The sequence below is a fragment of the Oryza brachyantha genome, chromosome 1 (genome assembly GCF_000231095.2).
Source record: "Oryza brachyantha chromosome 1, ObraRS2, whole genome shotgun sequence".
Taxonomy (NCBI): Eukaryota; Viridiplantae; Streptophyta; class Magnoliopsida; order Poales; family Poaceae; genus Oryza; species Oryza brachyantha.
Window position 1 is genome coordinate 16831226 of NC_023163.2, and position 19744 is coordinate 16850969.

General features: G+C 45.6%; 3 protein-coding genes across 3 annotated transcripts; 2 read left to right on the forward strand and 1 right to left on the reverse strand.

Moving 5' to 3' along the window:
* The first annotated feature begins 179 nt into the window (after positions 1-179).
* On the forward strand, positions 180-3314 carry LOC102714251 (tight junction protein ZO-1). Its single transcript, XM_040519840.1, has one exon. It carries the CDS (start codon positions 683-685, stop codon positions 2933-2935), a length of 2253 nt encoding a protein of 750 aa, XP_040375774.1. The 5' UTR covers positions 180-682; the 3' UTR covers positions 2936-3314.
* A 3767-nt stretch (positions 3315-7081) lies between these two features.
* Positions 7082-13114, reverse strand: LOC102714523 (myosin-17-like). The gene is made up of 19 exons (XM_006645975.3): positions 12791-13114; positions 12553-12711; positions 12206-12438; positions 11998-12117; positions 11667-11888; positions 11434-11573; positions 11204-11321; positions 11032-11130; positions 10893-10949; positions 10642-10803; positions 10419-10562; positions 10119-10322; positions 9899-10036; positions 9748-9818; positions 8421-8520; positions 8239-8352; positions 7903-7983; positions 7718-7815; positions 7082-7613 (listed from the first exon to the last, which is right to left on the reverse strand). Exons 2-19 carry the CDS (start codon positions 12644-12646, stop codon positions 7496-7498), a joined length of 2313 nt encoding a protein of 770 aa, XP_006646038.3. The 5' UTR covers positions 12647-12711; positions 12791-13114; the 3' UTR covers positions 7082-7495.
* A 3845-nt stretch (positions 13115-16959) lies between these two features.
* Positions 16960-18519, forward strand: LOC102714797 (the record flags this gene model as incomplete). Its single annotated transcript, XM_006645976.3, has 1 exon — positions 16960-18519. A coding segment is annotated over one exon (1206 nt), but the record flags the coding sequence as incomplete, so codon positions are not given.
* Positions 18520-19744: the final 1225 nt, after the last annotated feature.

Genomic DNA, 19744 nt, shown 5'->3' on the forward strand with positions numbered 1-19744 from the left:
GCTTATAAGTCAAAATTTAAAATTTTCAACCTTAAATTTAGAGTTTATTTTTTTGCTTTTATATCGCTAAAAATATGGATAAAAATTTTATTCATAAATTATTTTTTGTTTGTAAATATATTATTTGAATTTTCTTATAAAAAGCCAAACAACAACCATTTTAAATATTTTTACTCTGTGCTAAAAATCTAAAAAAAATGATTGTATTGTGAAGCGGGGTCACTACTGTCTTAATCAAACATTTTTCACTCACCTGTACTTAATAGAGTCCAACGCATTACAATGATTAATGATCCCCCTTAACCAGAAAATGTACGCTCCTCTCTGTCTTTCTTCCAACCAAATCATGTCGTGTCGCCTAATATAATCCTCCAAAAATTATTCAAAACCCAAGCTGCCATCACTCCAAGCAAACCAAACCTCACCTCGCGTTATATATCACTTCACCAGCAGGTCTCGGGGAGAGAGAGAAGGAGAAAAGAGCAAGAAAAGATCAATCGGAAAGCCAAAGCGAGCGAGAGAAAGAAGAAGAAGAAGAGAGGGAGAGATCCAAAAAGCTCGCTACTAACCTCTAGCTGCTCCCCCGCTTTTGGATTCGGCGTCGCCGGCGTCTCGCCCCGTCGCGTCGCGTCGTGGCGTGGCGTGTGTTGGTGAGGATACGTACAGGTTGTGCGCGACGGTGATGATGGACGGGGATGCCCGGGCGAGGAGTGGCGATGGCGCCGGGGCGGGACCTGGCGCTGGGGCGACGTCACCGTCGGCGTCGTATTTGAGTGTGGATGGCGATGACAATGGTGGCGCCAGCGGGGCGAAGGTGTGGGTGCTTGTGCTGCTCTTCTCGCTGATCGTGCTCATGTTCTTGCCGTCGGCGGTGCGGCGAGGCGGGCCATGGGGAGGTGGAGGAGGTGGAGGGGGAGGGTATCAGCGTGGAGGTGGGGGGATTAGTTTGAAGAGTGGCTGGGACGTCGTCAACCTCTGCCTCGTGGTGTTCGCCATCCTGTGCGGGCTGCTTGGACGCGGCGGCGACGGGGAGTCTTCCGGCGCGGCTGCTGCTGCCGCGGCGGCGGCGGCGGCGGAGGAGGGTGGAAAGAGCTCTTCTCATCATCATCACCATCATCATCAGGTGTCGCCGTCCTCGACGGCGCCGACTGCTGAGGCCGTGGGGGAGGAGCCGTCGGTTGCGGAGGTCTGGGCGAGCTTCAACACGTCGGCGGCAACGACGAGCTACGCCAACAACCAGTACGGGCACACGGGGATCCGGCGGCTGAAGAGCAGTAGCTCGTACCCGGAGCTGCGGCTGGACAGCGACGGCGTGTGGGGCCTCACGTCGCCTGAGGCGGCGTGGAGGTTCTACGACGACGCCGAGCTGTACCGGACGCGGCGGCCGGAGCGGGCCGAGCGGAGCTGGGACGTGGATCCGCCGCTCAAGCGTACGACGACGCCGGAGTTGAAGACGATCCCGGTGGACACGTACGAAGTGCGCCGGAAATCGCTGCCCAAGGAAGAGAGGAGGCGGAGGCGGGGCAGCATCGAGAGGCTCCCGAGCATGGCCGAGATCGTCGAGGAGAGGCCGCAGCCGCAACAACCGGTGGAGACGGTGACGCCGACGCCGCTCGCGAGGAGCAGGAGGTGGAATCCTGACATGTTGGACGCGGTGCTGGAGCAGGAGACGCGGGTGCGGGTGGAGGAGACGGTGATGCCGACGCCGCTGGCGAGAAGCAGGACATGGAATCCCGAGATGCTTGGCGCGGTGCTGGATCAGGACACGCGGGTGGAGGAGCCGGCGATGCCGGCGCTGACGAGGAGCAGGCGATGGAACTCCGAGAGGCTGGACGCGGTGCTGGACGAGATGCGGGTGGAGGTGACGCCTCCTCCGGCGCCCGTCCGGCAACGACGGCGCAGCCGCAGCGTCGAGAGCCTGCCTGGATTTGAGGCAGAGAGAATCGTGGAAGAGATCAGGAACCCCCTCCCGTCGTCATCGCCGGCCATGTTCCCGCCGGGAACGCCGCCGCCCCCGCCTCCGCCTCCTCCTCCGGGGACGGTTTCACGGAGCAAGAAGAAACGGAGCGGGAGCGTGGGCGGCGCCAAGGACCTCGCCTCCGCCATTGCTCTGTTCTACCAGAAGAAGCGCAAGAGCATTGGAATCAAGAGCAAGAAGAGGCACCACCACCATCACCACCACCACCTCTCCGATGACCACTATTCATCGCCGTCGTCCGACACCTCGGCGAGCCCTGACGCCACTGTACGCACCAACCCCAACCCCGCTCCGGCGGCGCCGCCGCCTCCCCCTCCCCCGCCGCCGCCTCCATCATCCATCTTCTACAACCTCTTCAAGAAAGGCGGCAGCAAGAGCCGCCGCATCCACTCCGTCGCGGCGCCGCATCCGCCTCCCCCACCTCCACCTACCACCCGCCGATCCTGGAAACCCCCACCGCCTCCGTCCCGTCCGGCTCCTCCTCCGCCGCCGCCGCCTCAGGGGAGGCCGCGCGCGCAGGCTTACCCACAGGCGCAGCAGCCGCCGTTTTATCCCAGGCGCGCTGTCGTCTACTACACCTACCCGCTCCCTCCGCCGTCGCCGCCGCTGCCTCCGCCTCCTCCCCCGCCGCCGCCAATGTCGGAGGGGGAAGAGGAGGCCCCTTCCGTCACGGCGTCCCCGGCGCCGGCGTACTGCGCGAGCCCCGACGTGAACGCGAAGGCCGACAAATTCATCGAACGATTCCGCGCCGGGCTGAAGATGGAGAAGATCAACTCGTACCGGGAGAAGTGGCAGAGGCAGATCCAAGACGAGTCGTCGGCCGTGGCCGTGGCCGAGGACGAGGGGGAGTTCATGGTCATCGGCTCCCTCTTCGACGACGACGACGACGAAGACATCATCTCTCTGCCGGAGACGCCGGCCACCGCCACCGCAACCGCCGTCGCCGTCGGCTTCTAACCAATCCAATCCAATCCAATGAGGTAGCAACGCGAGGTGTGATACTGACTCTGAAAAAAAAAAGGAAAAGTCAAAAAAAAGGAAAAAAATCGAGGAAAAAAACAAAAAAAAGACATTTGAATTCCGTTTTGTTTTTTGGGGTTATATTCCCATCGGATTTATTCTCTATTCTTGGATAATTAGGAGAATTAACAGCTGGGGTTATTGATCACTAATGGAGAGGATCAATGCAGCCAGGGTGTGTGAAAGGGAGGGAGAGATAATTACTCCATTGAACAGAGTGGTAGAGAGAGAGAGAGGGAGCATTTTGTGCTTGTTTTAAAATGGCCAAAAGGCTCTCTTGCCATATTGCATTAGGTAATCAAGGTGATGTGGATTACATTTGTTTGTACACTTTGTGTTTGCTCTTTGTAATATACCAAAAAAAATTAATAGAGCTTTACTTTTTTTCCCCTTGTTTTTAAGCATCTTCTTTTGTACAAGTATGTACAAACTTAGTACACAACAATGTACGGTAGTATGGATATGTACTTTTCTGATTTGGTTGCTGATACCTATACTTCGCACGTATGTTGCTGGCTAGCTGTCAAAGGCTAATTAATGAAATGATTCGATGATTCGATCGGGTGTTTGGTAGTGTGGTTTAATTTTAGTTTGGTTTAAATGTGGCCGGTTGTGCTTAGCTTAAATGGAGCCTCGTGTGGTTGGGCACCATCCATCAAGACGCTGATGGGAACGGCGCATTGTGTTTTCATCATAAACAAACCTCACAAAACATCTCATCATCAGCAATAATTAGCTCAAAGGGATAAACAAACTGAGGGCCTATTTAGTTCAGAAGAAATTTTCACATAAACATCATATCGAATCTTTGGATATCTAAATGAAATATTAAATATACATGAATATTAAAACTAATTACATAGTTACGAGGAAATCGTGAGACGAATCTTTTGAGCCTAATTAGTATGTGATTAGTCATGAGTGCTACAGTAACCAACATGTGCTAATGACAAATTAATTAGACTCAAAAGATTCGTCTCGTGGTTTTCAGGCGCAATCTGAAATTTGGTTTATAATTAGACTACGTTTAAACTTCAAATATATGACCGTACACACCGAGGTGATGTTTTTGCAAAATCATTTTGCAAACTGAACACCTTCTGAGTAGCTATGAGTTGCATTTATCCACTTGCAATGCTTCCCTAAAAAAAATGTGCACTCTGCCACCACTGTTTTGGTGGATGTGGTTGCGATGTGCAATATGGTAGCTTTAGAAAAGAATAAAATTTTGATTAGTGCTAGCAATGGGTTTTTTATATGACACCCTTAATTAATCCATCCACCTTTTTCCTAGTAGTTATTTTCTCCACTCGAATCATGCTCTAAATGGGGCCTAGCTAGCTTGATGATCTAGATGATGGAGTGCAAGCCACTTTGATGTCCTAATCTTTCTGTTGGGGGCACTGCAGGTCCACACTTGACTATTCTCCTGAATATGAATATCTGGCTGGTTTGTTCAGCTATATATTTCAAACACGAGGAAATAATTCAAAAGGTCAATCATAAACTTCCCGAGTGATCAGCAGATACCTTTTTTTTTCATACGGAGTTTGAACTATATATAAAATAAAATCTTTGAGGAGTTCATCTTTCACATGAGTTGTCCAAGGACTCCAAATCAAGATTATTCTTCTAAGTTTTATTTTATTAAAATACTATAATAGTTTATCTCAAACTATATATATAGGTATATTGTTATAATGTCATGTAAATGACCAGGTACTCCCTCTAGTTCTCGTCGTTTTAGGTAAGAGTGTGATCAAACATTTAAACTTTGATTAGCAATAACTTTTAAAAATATTTAGTTTCAAGATACTATGACAATATATATAGTGGTGATTGTTTGGCTTTTTCCAAACGGTATATTTGTAAATGAAAAATAATTTGTAAATAAAAATTGTGTATACGCATTCTTAGCGATCTAAAAGCCAAGGCTGAAAAATAAACTTTGATGAAAACAAATCCTAAAATCAAATCTAAATTTAAAATTCAAATTCAAATTTTGGCCTATAAGCAAAGCGAAAATATGGAGATGATAGCTGAGTTATAAATAAAAAATATGTGTGTGTCATTATAATCAAAGATAGATTTAGACGATCACGTCGTTATTAAAAATATATATCAAATTGGAGGGAGTACCTTTTGAACATACAACCATACAGATATAGAAATTGATCCTATAAAACAAATCCTCAACTTAGGCCTTTCCAAAAAAATTTTGCATTCATCCGTCACATTGAATCTTTGAACACATGTATAGAGCATTAAATATAGTTTAAAAGTAACTAATTACATAGTTTGAAAGAAAATCGCAAGACGAACCTTTTGAGCCTAATTAGTCTATGATTAGCTATAATTACACCAGTAGCTCACATGTGCTAATGACGGAAAGTAGGCTTAAAAAATTCATCTCGTGGTTTTCTAACACCCTATGTAATTAGTTTTTAATTAGTCATCGAAATAGTATTCCGCCTTCCGGTCAAACATCCGACGTGACACTCAACCCAAAAAAATTCGCGACTAAATAAGCCCTTAGCCCTAGTTTGACGCCTAGTAGCTTCTATGTCTCGAAATATAGAGATTTTATGCGTTTTAAGAGAAATCAAACTAAGCAATGAATGATTGTAATTGATTGAAATAAGAAAGTGGTGAAAAATTAAATAGGAAAATGTTGTGATCGGTAAGATTAAAAAAAAGCCAACAAAGAAATAGATATATTTTAAAACAAATTTAAATTCGAAAAATAGCTATAATACGGATGAAGCATGTGACATGATTTAAGAGGGTCCTAAATCGAGCTCATAAAGATTGCTTTTCGACGAGTATACTCGTAGCGTGCATGTTCTTCACGGAATGGGATGACAACCTGCGCGCGTCCGTTTTTCACATGCCAACCTCGTGTGCGTGGCCTGGCCAATTTGGCAACCGGCCGGCCGTCATCTGCTCTCCTCTCCTCAGAAAGGTGACCATCTTTTCACTTGTTACCCAAATAACTGAAAAGGTATATTTATAAATTGTAAAAAGAATGAGATTTGCTTCGATCCAACAACAAAAAGTACCTCCAGATACTGGTATCTCGAGGTACCAAATCGTTTTCCACTATTGGATCTAGCTGATTAGGATATGTACCGCTAGATCCAACGATCAGAAATGATTTGGTACCGCGAGGTACCGGTACCTCGAGGTATTTTTTGTTGGACCGAAGTAAATCTCTAAAAAAATATTTATGCATAAAACTTTTATATACATGTCATTAACGATCTAAAACCAAAACTTAAAAAATACACTATGATGGAAAAACTCTAAAATTATGATTAAAAATTTAAATTTTGATTTATAAGTATAAACGAAAAGATAGTCTCTAAATGTACAGGCGAAACGGCTTCCGCCGTTTGTCACTCTGCATCTGCAAGCAAGCAAGTGATCGATTCCTGCAGCTGCAGGGTGGCGAAAATTTTCAGCTTCCGCTCCAGACTCTGCAAAATTGGCTGCTGCCTAACTGTTTGCCGGTTCACTCCGCAATGCAAGCCGTCCGTCAGATTGCCTGTTACTATCACATGAGACCATATTGGCACGCGTGACATCTTTGGATGATCAGCAGCAATTCTACTGGTTAACTGCAGAACTGCATGCATGGATTGCTTGTCTAGTTTCTGTAGAATCGAAGCCCGACCATGCTGTCTGAGTTGCATTGTTATTAATTTGCAGGCCAGGGGTGTTTGTAATCCTTTCTGGTACTACTTCAGCAGAAGAGAACCAAACCGATCATTCCTTTGTTGTTTGGTGGCTGCATGAACAACGTGGCGTGCTGCATATTTCAGAAGTGTTCATCAAGAACTGCATTGTGACAGATACATCATACATTTTGCTGACCTTGCTTTCTTCAGGCGTCACACAGTTGTTGATAAAGATGTGAGGAAGAGTTCGATGCTCTTAATTTATCATTTACTGTTACATCGCTGTCATCAATCTTGCTCAAACTCTTTGGTGTTGAGCTTCTTGTCATGAACAATTATTACTCATTTTTTGGTCGGCGCAGGATCACATTGACAGGGTGCAAACAAGACAAAGAATGATAGGATATTAGGCATACAATTCAAATGCCAGATGCTTAACAGCGGGTGTCACATTCAGAAAACGAGTTTGATTGATAAGCCCTGTACCATTTCAACAATTTTAGAGCACACATGGAAATGTATACAGCAAGATTGCTTGACTTGCAAGCTTCACACTCTGAAAGCTCCAAACAAAAAATCCTTTTTTTTCTTCTCTTTCTTGGCTTACATATCACTTATATCAGCTCAGCTCTGTACAAGCAGGCACGCACAACGCAAGCAACCACTCTGGTGAAAGCGAAAGGAACACCAACCAAACAGAAAAAAAAATCAATTTTGTATATGCACTATGTACTCAAAAATCAAAGCCCAAAACCCAAAACTGTGGTGCACTATGTACATCATCAGAGCACGAAAAAAGGCGTGTTGATCAGTTTGGTTTTCATTTCAGTGGTTCAAATGTGGAGCCCTTGTTCTCCTGAATAAGGGATGGCAGATCCATATCTGCTACATCGATGTGAACCATCAGCTTTGCGATGTCATCAATGGAGAACGGTATGCTGCAACAAGAAAAATCAGATATACATTCACTCTCTGTAAGGATCGGCTGATCATCAAGCAAACCGAGATTGCAGTGAAGGTAAAAAGGGGAAAAATATGCTACCTGAAATCGTCATCTAACAAGAAGGAATTGATGTCATCTTGCGCCGATGGACTGTTCGATCCCTGCTGGACCATCTTGGTTCGCATGCTCGAAACCACCTGTTGTTTCAGATTATTTAGTCCAAGAACTGAACAAATGAATCCAACAAGCTTTTTTTTGTCAGGAATTGTATTGGAAGCACATACTTCTGGGGGAATGCCCAGTGTTCCATGCTTGTCGTCGCAATACATTGTGCTGATTCGGTATAGCTGCTGCATGCTAAGTGACTGTTTGGCAGGACGGAACGCATCATACAGTTTTATTACTGACGTAAGTAAGATTAGAAAAGGATATGTAGTGTATCCTTCCTTTTTTACCTCGAGGTACTGGTAACTCACGGTATCAAATCGTTTTTGATCGTTGGATTCAACAGTGCACATCCTACTTAGCTAGATCCAATGATAAGAAACGATTTGATACCTCGAGGTATAAAAGGAAGGATGGAAGTAAAACTCGTAAATAAATGTGAACCGCAAGCTTACAGGACAGTAGTTGTCCGTGATTTCTTTGAGAGACTTGTTGTGCTTCTCTTCAAGTATCAAAAGAGCTACCGCCTGCCTAATATGCTTCAGTTCATCCCAGGAAGAACCTGCATACTGTTTTTCAGATGAAGGTTAGGGACTGTTTCCTGATAGACTAGTTGAATTAATGTGAAGATTTTAACCTCTTCCGTCAGCCAAAAGCACCAATGCTCTAGCTCATCCAACCCAGATTTAACGTACTCTCCATTACTGAATGAACAGCATTCACGCCGTAGCAGGAGACTAAAATTGAAGCAATTAAAAATAGTAGGGAAAAAGTGAGCTCATGGTGATAGTTTGAGAAGGAATAAATTTCAAAAAACGCGACTAAACTATCAAATTTCTGCAACATTAGTGACTTATTTCAGTTTGCTATAACAATAGCAGAGAAAACTATCACAAAACAAGTAAACAACAACTTTCAGAATACCCTACCATTACTTGCAAATAGGACCCGCATGTCATACATGTGGTTCCCCACGTGAGTGAGATGGAGGGACACATCTGCATGACACGCCGACACATGCAACATAGTAATGCCACGTCAGCTAACAACTCAGCCTGCCACTTAGGGTCATTCAGTTTGCAAAACTATTTTGCAAAAACACCATATCGACGCGTACGGCCACACACGATGCGTACAGCCACACATTTGAAGTATTAAAGTAGTCTAATTACAAAACGAATTTCAGTTTCTACCTGAAAACCACGAGACAAATCTTTTGAGTCTAATTAATCCGTTATTAGCATATGTTGTTAACTGTAGCACTTATGGCTAATCACGTACTAATTAGACTCAAAGGATTCGTCTCACGATTTCCTCTATAACTGTGTAATTAGTTTTAATGTTTATATATATTTAATATTTTATTTAGGTATTCCAAGATTCGATCTAATGTTTTTGACAAAAGTTTTTGGTAAACAGGGTCTTAGGTTCGGCTACACAGTAGCGATTTGTGGTCCGGCAATCGGTGTCCTGGGTCCAAACCCGATCCAGCTTCAAAAGGGCAAAGGGCAGGATGAGAAGGCAATTTGCCTTGCCATGGCGTTCCTGGTGCCATAGCAAGGCTGGAGCCTGGAGGGAGATGGCAGTATCAAGCACAGGAGCCCTCTTGTCCTATCTTTTCCCTTTAAGCTGCAGGTTTTGACCAGTCGCACCGACCGTCGGTGGAAGGCTGAGCTATCAGTTACGTGGCATACAGCTGGAGTGTATGTATTGACATGTCATGAAGACAAGTCCTGTTATATCACCCAGGCCAGGATGCACATGTATGACATGTGGGCCTCATGTGTTAGCAACATAGGGTGTTTATGGATTGCAGTTTTGTGATAGTTTTCTCCGTAATCGTCGTAGGAAACTGGAATTGGTTGGTAATGTTGTAGCAATTCGATTGTTTTGTCACTAAATTTGCAGTTCTTTGAAATTTACTCAGAAATATGGAGAAGTAAACAGTAAGTAAGCATGTGTACCTGTTGAAGAGTTGAACATTGATGAATGAAAATAATTGGGTGAATAGCTTGCATATTAGGAAGGGAGGCACCTGCAATGCAAAGAGGATTTAATGGAGTATATATATTTAAGTAAAACTGTGTCTAGCACTATTATAGTATTGGATCTTACATAATTGGATTTTAGGGTATTCAGAGAATTTGTAAGAATTTTGATGATGCTCTGCCAATGTGCCATAGAAGCTTGCTGTGCCAAATCTGTTCCTTGGGAGCATGATCCTCTGGGGCTTACAACGAACGTTCTTGGTGCCTAGAAAAAAATTATCCATATCTCTTAACTTTCAGCAAAAATATTTTTGAAATTATCGGAGATGCAGATAGCAGAATACTACCTGAATACAGAGACCAAGCAGTGGGGACAATTCCTTCTTCAAATTGTGCCTGATAATTCCATAGACCTTCTCCAGCAATGCTGTGAGCTGCTGCTTGAAAGCAAGAGCTGGATACTTGGCTTCAACCTGGCAAACTTCACCTAGTCCACCGACCAACCGTCCATCAGAAACTGGACGGTCAGGATGATTCGGAGTTTGATTTTCCTATAAATTTTAACCAGTATTGAGTCCAGAACTCCCAAAATCATTAGCAACATAATTCAGATTGTTGAGAACTCAGAGTTAGCTTTCTCTATATACCTGTGGCGTCTTCAGGGGCGATGTTCTTCGCCTCTGACGAGCCAAAGCAGCTGCTCCATTGATTTTAAGTGTCCTTTGGAGGAGCAGCAGCAATGTGCATGAATTGGATAGCCAATATGCCAATGTCTCATTATTCTCTCGAGCCTTGCAGCAAAGAACAACAGGTTATGATGTATTTTTCCTATGAACAATAGCAGCACTCTGGCAGATGTCTGTCACTCACCTCAATTGCAGAACTTATCTTCTGAATGATGCGGTCAAAAACTGTTGTCCTGTCCTCTTCAAATGATTTCCAGTGGATCAGGCATCGGTAGATGAGGTATGCGGCAATAGGCCTTCCAATAGAGAACCCCAGATCTTCAGATATACACTTGATCAACAGCTCCTGGGTATTTAGAGAAGTACAAAAGAAAATTTGTTAAGAACTCTGACACTGTCTGAAGCACCAAAAGAAGTTCAGAATTAGCATCATACTTGCTGTTGCTTCTCAGCTTCAGGATCAGTCATGCCAGGTAGTTGCGAATTGTTCTCCTAGATTGAAATCACATTTTATTTGATAAGAAACTCATCCAAACAAATATGCTGATCAAATATATTTTAGGATTATACTTACATGGATATCAACCCCTCTATCCACTATCATTGGCTTCACCTCACAATAAACTGCTTTCTCACTCTCATTGTCATTGTCATCCTCATTCTCTGGAGTCAGCTGTTAACAAGCACATGATTGAGCACTCTTAGCATCAAAGTTCTGCATAGAAATCATGTGATTTTCCAGTTACCTGAATATCAGGATCATCACAGTTTACATTTGACGGCAACCTGACATAAGGCACAGAAGTGACAGCCTCTCGAAGCTTTCTGTTTTCTTCCTCAAGATCAGATGCCTTCACCTCCATCCTAAGTACCAAAAAAAAAACATGATGAACACTCTGAATTCTCCCATGAACACACACACACAGTGGATCATCCACTGTGAATAAACATCACGGCAGAGTCTTCAGTACTGAACCTTTTCAGGGAGTCTTGCAGCTGCTTGTTCTTCATCTCCTCGACTCCGAGCAACCTAGCCAGCTTCTCGTTCCTCAGCTCAGCTTCAGAGAGCGCCTTCTTCGCATCAAATGTCGCCTTCATTTCTGCTCCCAGCAAATCCTGCAACTCGAAATGTCGAAATGCAGCATTTGGATCGCATGAACAAGTGCACATTTGGGGGAATTGATGTGTGTGAGAGAGAGGGAGAGTGACCTTGAGGCGGCCGACTTCCGTGGTGAGCGAGTCCACCTTCGCGGTGTCCTCCACCTGCACGACGATCTCCTTGATCACCGGCGGCGCCTCGGCGATGGCCTTCTTGGCCGCGTCCCGCTCGGCGATCACCCGCACCTCCGCGTCCTCCACCGCCTGCTGCAGCACGTCCACCATCTCCCGGAGCCTGCACAGCTCCTCCGCCCTCTCCTTCTCGATCCTCGCCTGCGGTGCGTACCGGGGGTACGCCATGAGAGAGGTGTGTCACAGAGCGTAAGGCGCGAGAGGTAGAAGACGATCGATCGAGAGGAACCGGACGGACGGACGGACGGACCAGCCTGAGCTTCCCGAGCTGCCTCCTCGCGGCGCACCGCCTCCAGGCGCACTGGCAGATCACCGCGGCCCGCCTCGCCGCCACGTACTCCCACGCCGCCGTATGCGCCCGCCATTGCGCCTTTCCCAATACAGGCAAAAGAGAGAATCACCGTAAGAGAAGCTCCATTTCTGCAGCAGCAGCAGCAGTGTGGTGTGGTGTGGTGTACCTGGATGAGCACGGCGGCTCGCGTCCGCCGGCGGAGGGAGAGCTCGCGGCGAGCGGCCATCCCCCTGTACGCGGCCTGCAGGGTGACGGCGGCGGCGGCGGCGCGCGGCCGCAGGCGCGACTCCTTCCATGACAGGTACGCGCGCCGCAGGCCCCGCTCCGCCAGGAGCGCCAGGAAGAGGAGGAACGCCGGGCGCCACCTCGCCGCCTCTCCGTACCTCCGCGCGACCGCCTCTGCAGCGCAGCAGGCACCGATCAAGAACCGACGGCGTCGAGGAGCGACACGGTGAGCTAGGATTCGGGCAAGCTCCGAGAGCGAGCTAGAAGAGCACGGCAGAGATCACTCACTGAGCAGAAGCCGCAGCCAGGCGATCAGCCGCCGCCACGCCGGCCCGCCCTGCGGCGGCGCGATCGCCGCGCTGCTCCTCCGATCCCCCTCCATTGGAGACGGCGAAGCTTGAGCTTTTCTACTCTTCTTGTTCGCAAGAACGAACGTGCATACGAGATCTTGGAGAGGGAAAATCGACGAAGGATCAAACAAACACGTGAACAGTATGAATCAATGACACGATTAAGCTTCGCTTACCGCTACTGCGAGACTAGAGATTCCGACAGAGACGACGCGGCCTCATGATCGCATGATCGATCGGTCGATCGGCCTAGCTTCGCAGTTGGCATCAGCTGATCTGCCAGCCTAGTTGCTAGCTACTTTCCCCTTCGCCTGCACTGGCTGCCTTTCTCTTCTTCTGTTCTCTTTACCATGTTAACAATGACATGTCACCTCAAAGATCATTAACAAGAGAGGAAAAGGAAGTAAAAATCTTATGGCCAGTTCCATGGCAGAATTTCAGTGGTTTCGACAGCGAAATCCATGGGTTATCCTATGAAAAAGAAGACGAAAACTCGAAACTTTTTAGGTAAACAGAACTGTACAGAAGAATGCCGGTGAGGAATTGGCCATTTGCAAATTGCAAAGTCTCGGTAGGCCATGCCTGCCAAATAAACAAATAAGAGTATAATTAATTAGTAGATCAAATAATAATGCACTTCAACTAAACCCAGCCAGCTCCAATGCGAAACGGAGGCGAGGTGGTGTGGCCCGCACATCGCATCCAACAGCTGGAGTGCATCGTCACACTGAATTGATAATAAAATAACTTTTTTTTCTTCTTCTCCTTCTGTTTTTCACCCACCAAAATTGGATTTTTTTCGTTTCGTACGACCAGCTGAATAGAGATACTACTAATTAAACAAGTTGTTGTAGTAGTAACAGCAGCAATTAGGAGATGAAGCAAAAAATTTTGGCCTGCCTGTCCTGAACAGGTACATTCTGTAAAGGTGTAGGGAAGAGAATGGCGAGGTAGGGTCATTGCCAGGGAGATCGCCACGTTGGGAGTATATGGGTCTGTTTGGTTTGTTTGGTTTACATGTATTTCTCTGGCATGACAAACCTCTTACATTCAGGTTAAGTTTGGTCGGTTTATAGAGATACATATGCAATTATTTGGTTTTTGGTGTAAAATAAATCTAAATTCGGTAGATATTATTTGGTTGCCTGCACAAAATGGTTGCATGGAGCGGGAATAGTGCTGGTACTGAGGAGGAGGCGGCGGGAAGGATGACAGACATAACTGCTGCAAGAAAAAGCTAGGTTACTGTATTTTCCGTTTTGGAAGAACTGGTATAAGCTGTCTATTCACAAATATAAGAGCATTTTTGTTTGTTTGTTTACTTATTTATAAATATAAGAGATTTTTATTTATTTATGAATATAAGGGGTTTTAGAGTATACTTTTGTGATCCATCCAACCACAGCATTATTACTCATTATTAGTTGCATCGCTAGACATTCAGCCAAGTAAAGTTCTAGGAGCAACAAAGTGATTTCACCCTAAACTTAAGCTATTTTAAGCGGCCTAGAATTTTTATATTTTTTTACCTAACGAGGATACCATAAGAGCAAGGGCAATAAGCATATATTAGCATGCTATAAGGGTTGTCGTATTGGATTTGTGGTGATATGGATAAAATAAAGGTTAGGGGGGGGAGGGAGAGAAAAATTGGTTATTAACCAGGTCACACACTCGCTACAAGATAAAACAAAAATAGTTGTCATTTTCACGCTTCTGTACAATGTACTGCCCTCTTCGTTTATTTACAGGATTCAAATTTTATACCACAATATAAACATTTCTATATTGATTTCTAGGATTTAAATAATTCTAGAGTCAATCGAATGCTTATAAAGAGAATCTAATCAACTTAAAATTTAAAAACTGATCATTAAAGTGACTAAAAGTAAATCTTTTAACATCTTCTTAGCATACGCTAAACAACCTTAAAATATTTATATCTTAAAAGAGGCATGGTGTAGTATTAACGTTGCCTTTTATATATGATGTAGTAGTTTCTATAGATAGTGTTTGGTTATAGTATAGAACTTTTACTATTACGGAGTTTATTAGCTGTTCGAACATGCTTTGATCACATAGTAAAATGTAGATATTTTTATTGAGAACCGGTCTGTTACGTGATAAATTTCAGATTGTTCGGCTATGAAATCAATTTAATAACCTTGGTCCCAATAATTTCATTTTGTACTCCGCACACATTCCAATACAAAGCTAAAAAACTAGAATATCCTCCCATTTATCAAATATTAATACAACTATCCTCTACTTTATCTACTTTTAATGCATCTATTTCTTATTTTCATTAACTTAAATGCAATGTTTACTCATAAATAAACTTATTTTAGACAATCTAAAATGAGCAAAAAAATAATAGACACTTCAGAGTCAGATCCAAATGGTCCATTTCTGGAGATGTCTGCCAAAGTAAGAAAATGTGTGACCATTCTGGAGCGGTCTGTTGAACCCAACCAAACAACACCTCCTCCATGCAATCGTTTGCTATAGGCAACCAAACAACATCTATCATACCCGGGCTCAGACAATACATGCAATCAAACAACAGCATCTGTATCTACAGACTGGCCAAATTTAGCCTGGATATAAGAGTGAGCCCAGCTAGAGTAATACGAGCAACAAAACATGCCCTGTGTGATCTTTAGGTGCATCACTAGGGCACCTCATACCTGCCAATCTGATTCTAACGTCGTTAGCGGCGAGTTAACAACTACCCTCTGATTTCTAATTCCTAGAATATGGCACAAACTCAGGCGGACGGAGACATCCGTCTAACATAGTCTAGGGCTAGGCGTGCTGACCCTCTCCCCCGTATTTTTCCTTGCTTCATCCTATATTTTGTTGTGGACCTACCCACAACACATGTAATTATTTTCCTCTTCTAATATAAAATTATCCTAATTGGGGCTTAAAAAATATATACCACGATATGCATTGATTCGACAGTGTCAGCTGGAATTTCTTTGGGGTTGATATTTCTTGTGGGTGATTTATTTATTTATATGTTGGAAAATCTCCTGATGAGTGTTTTGAGACAGCGCAATTGCCGTTCTTTTCTTTATTCAGCGAGGACGAAAACGAGACATCTAGTTTTTGGGCAGAACGCACCAAAAGGTCAGCTCTCCAATGTGAATTTTATTTTTCAACTATGATCTTCTTTGCAATTTGCAGTACGGTGAAGATTGAGATGAACGACACCGATGACCTGACAACAGATGTGGAAAACCACTTTCCAGATGCTAAGAGCACAAAACCAAACAAATGTGACTAGTCAGAGTGGCAGCACAGACGTAGTTAGGCCATGTTTAGTTTCTAAAAACTTTTTTCAAAAATATCACATCGAATATTTGGACACCTAAATAAAGCATTAAATATACATGAACATTAAACTAATTATACAGTAACGGGGAAATAGTAACGGGGGAAATCGTGAGATCATGAGACGAATCTTTTGAGCCTAATTAGGACATGATTAGCCATAAGTGCTACGGTAACCAACATGTGCTAATGACGGATTAATTAGACTCAAAAGATTCGTCTCGCGGTTTCTAGGCGGAATCTAAAATTTGTTTTATAATTAGACTACATTTAATACTTCAAATATGTGTCCAAAACTTGATGTGATATTTTTGCAAAAAAAATTGCAAACTAAACAACACCTTAGACTGAACGTGATCCTCTATATTCCCATCGTTTCAAGTTATAAGTTATTTTGACTTTGGATAAATATAGTAGCATGCACAACACCAAGTTATAAGTATTTTGAGCCTAATTAGGACATGATTAGCCATAAGTTATAAGTATTATTGGTTTTAAATTTATGGGATAATTTATATCCGGTTTTACGGTTGAAGACATGACATATATTTGATGAACGTGTAATAGACTTTTCAAAAGGAGAAGGGAGGAAACTATTGGATGATTTGCACAATTGACTAACTATTACGGGCCGGCCCAATAGAACCCTCTACTTAAGTACTGGCCCAAAAGGGTAATCAGCTCTCCGCCTCCGGCCCGCGAAGTCAAGCGCCCTGCCGCCATTTCATCGAGCGCCTTCCCGGCGCGCCCACAGCATCGCCGGTGCATTCGCCGCCGGCGGCAACATACACCCGCCGCGAGCCCCCGAACGCACGGCACAGAGGCTGCAACTGTGAGCACCCCAAGAACAAGCGGCTCCGCGCCACCGCCCGCGACCTGACACCGCTTCCCGTCTTCCGGGGGGAACACCACCGTGCTCGAGAAAATTCCAGAAATCAAGCACTACTATCGCCGGCGCCGGCAGGATGCTCATGCTCCTCCACCTCCTTCTCCGCCGGTGGCGGCGGCGGCCGTGGAGGAGGAGGAGGACTGGGGGGACCTCCCCGACACCATCCTCCTCGGCATCACGGCGTGCCTCCCCTGCCGCGCGGACCGCGTCCGCATGGCCTGCGTCAACAGGCAGTGGCGTAACGCCGTGAGGGAGGAGCCTCGGCCCCCGCCGCTGCTGCCTCAGGTGCCGCCGCTGCCGCCCCAGCTGCCGTGGCTCATCTTCCCCAACACCGAGGCGCCGTCCTTCTACAGCTGGATCGGGAACATGTGCCACTCCCTCCCGCTCCCGCCCGACGTCCGCGTCGCGCGCTTCTGCGGCTCCTCCGACGGCGGCTGGTTCGTCCTCGCGCTCGACGCGAGCCACCGCTACGCGCTCTACAACCTCAACTCCGGCCAGCGCGTCAACCTCCCCCCGGGGATCGGGTTTCGTTCGGGCAGGGAATTCCCCTTGGTCGCGCGCTTCGCCACCCTCTCCGCCTCGCCATCCCCTCGGGTCTACATGCTCGCCGCCATCGTCCTCTTCAAGCAGCAGCTCCGCGTCGCGTTCTGGTTCCAGGGGAGCGAATGCTGGTTCCCACCGAGGGGCCCGAGGCCGAGGCAGCCGCAGGACGTCATCTACTACAACGGCGGCTTCTACCTCGTCACCGCCACCGAGGGCGTCGTCGTGTACTGGCCGGGGTACGGCAACCCGCACAACAACCAGATGCTCATGCGCCGCGTGGAGTACGACATGCTGCAGCGTGCGGATTACGTAAGGGACATGACCCTCATCCGAGGCTATGGATCGGTCACGCGCTACCTCGTGGAGTCCCGGGGGCAGCTGCTCATGGTCGTGAGGTACGTCTACAACGAGGCCGGGACGGAGGCGCTCCGGGTGTTCAGGTTCCAGGTGATGCCGCCGACGGCCACCTCCGTCGGCATCAGCCGGCGACCTCGCGCCACCTGGGTAGACATGCACTACCTGGAGGGGCGGATGCTGTTCGTGGGGAGAGGCTGCTCCAGATCGTTCGAGTCCGACCAGTTCCGCGGATTCGAGGACGCCGTCATCTACTTCCTCGACGAGGGCTTCGTCCCCGACAGGAGGGTGGCGGCGGAGAGGCGGCGCTACTTGTACGACGACATGGGCATTTACGACATGGACAACATGACCAGCACGGAGTGGCCTCCGGCGAATCGCCGCCCCACGACGTCGGACAACGCTCCTGCCACTTGGTGGTTCCCCTGACCACCGCAACCATGCGCTCTCCGGCCTGGTTACTCTTCATCTTACTGCTTACGATACTTAGCATTGCTTTCGTTGCCCTAGTGTGGTGCAGCAGTGCTGACATAGTCATTTGAGATGATAACGCTAGTAGGATAGGATTGCAGGAGAGTCCTGTGCTTCGGTAGTCGATGGTTTTCAGGTTTCAGTTCATGTCCTGCAACCAAGGATCGATTTTGCTGTACTGATCTTTTGCCAGGAAATTGCTGTGCTGTTTGGTACACCACATTCAGGTCTTCATGTTCTCATTTATTCAGGTTTGTGTACGCTGCAACGCGTTGATGATATCTGAACCGGGAATGGGATGATGATGTACAGTTGTATGCCAAAGGTGTTTTCTTTCAGTCTCTGTAGGTATTCTGCAACTGTAAATTTTCATTCAGTGCCTGGTGTTCTCTGCATGTTGCCACAAGCCCGAATGGGTATTTTTATGCTCCTTTTATTGCCTTAATGCCTTGTCAGATGAGATCTACGTATTCTCAACAGTGCTGGTTGTTTTAGTGCTGCAGTGTAATGCTAATGTTACTAAAGATGGTGGTTTTGCTGGAATTTTCGAAACCGAATTTTGCTGGAATTTTCACTGTTATTCATTCAGCATCCTGGTATTTTCTGCGTGATGCCACAAGTTTTCTTTGACACTTTTGACAGAAACAATCATTTCAATTCTGTAGTTTTCCTCTCGTCTAAGTATAGTAATCTATAAATCAAACTGGAATGATGTTGTTGTCATGTCGATGTTTCTACTAAGAACGCGTCCTGCTAGAGAAAGTATGTTGGCTTTCAGAATACGGTGAATACTTCAGTGCATATCAGCATATGTATCTTAACTGCTCAAATTGCTGTTTAGCTTATGATGAGCAAGCAGCCTTGTGCACTCTAGACTGCGTTCTTTAGGTAAACTTTTCTCAGATTTTTTATTTGCTTTTGTGAGCATATCACGAACTGCTAAATAGTGTGTTTTTTGCAAAAAAAATATAGAGAAGTTTATCATCTCATATTTATAAAATATATTTTTCAACTCTGTAGTAGTTAATTCCATCATTTATAGTTAATTCCACCATTTATACTCCCTCCGTTTCATAATGTATTGACTTTTTTGCTGGTAATATTTGACCATTTATCTTATTTAAAAAATTATGAAAATATTATTTATTTTGCTTGTGACTTACTTTATTATCAAAAGAACTTTAAGCACAACTTGTTATTTTTTATATTTGTACCAAATTTTTGAATAAGAGGAATGGTCAAAGTTACAACAAAAAAGTCAAACATCTTAAATTATTAATGTACTAATATTTTTCACTAATTCGTTATACGGAGTATTTGTGAACGGAAGGAATTTTAATTCCTGGAGAAACACAGCCTGCAGAAATGAAGCTAAAGCTTAGTGGGCCGGGAGCCCAGGAGGCCATTAACCAAAGCCCAGGTCTAAGCCCTAGAAATAGGCCGGTGTAACTTCCAAAGCCCATCTCGTCGTCGTCGTCCTCGTCCTCCGCCCAAAGAAAGACCCAGCGGCTCCCAGTCCCAGCCACCGACCGCCTCT

Excerpts from the sequence above, each read along its gene's own strand:
- LOC102714251 (XM_040519840.1), top strand. The coding sequence starts at position 683 with ATGATGGACGGGGATGCCCGGGCGAGGAGTGGCGATGGCGCCGGGGCG.
- LOC102714523 (XM_006645975.3), bottom strand. The coding sequence starts at position 12,646 with ATGGAGGGGGATCGGAGGAGCAGCGCGGCGATCGCGCCGCCGCAGGGC. Across the intron at positions 12,118-12,205 it reads GAGCCGCCGTGCTCATCCAG|GCGCAATGGCGGGCGCATAC; the intron begins GTACACCACACC and ends GTATTGGGAAAG. Across the intron at positions 10,037-10,118 it reads TGCTTGGTCTCTGTATTCAG|GCACCAAGAACGTTCGTTGT; the intron begins GTAGTATTCTGC and ends ATTTTTTTCTAG.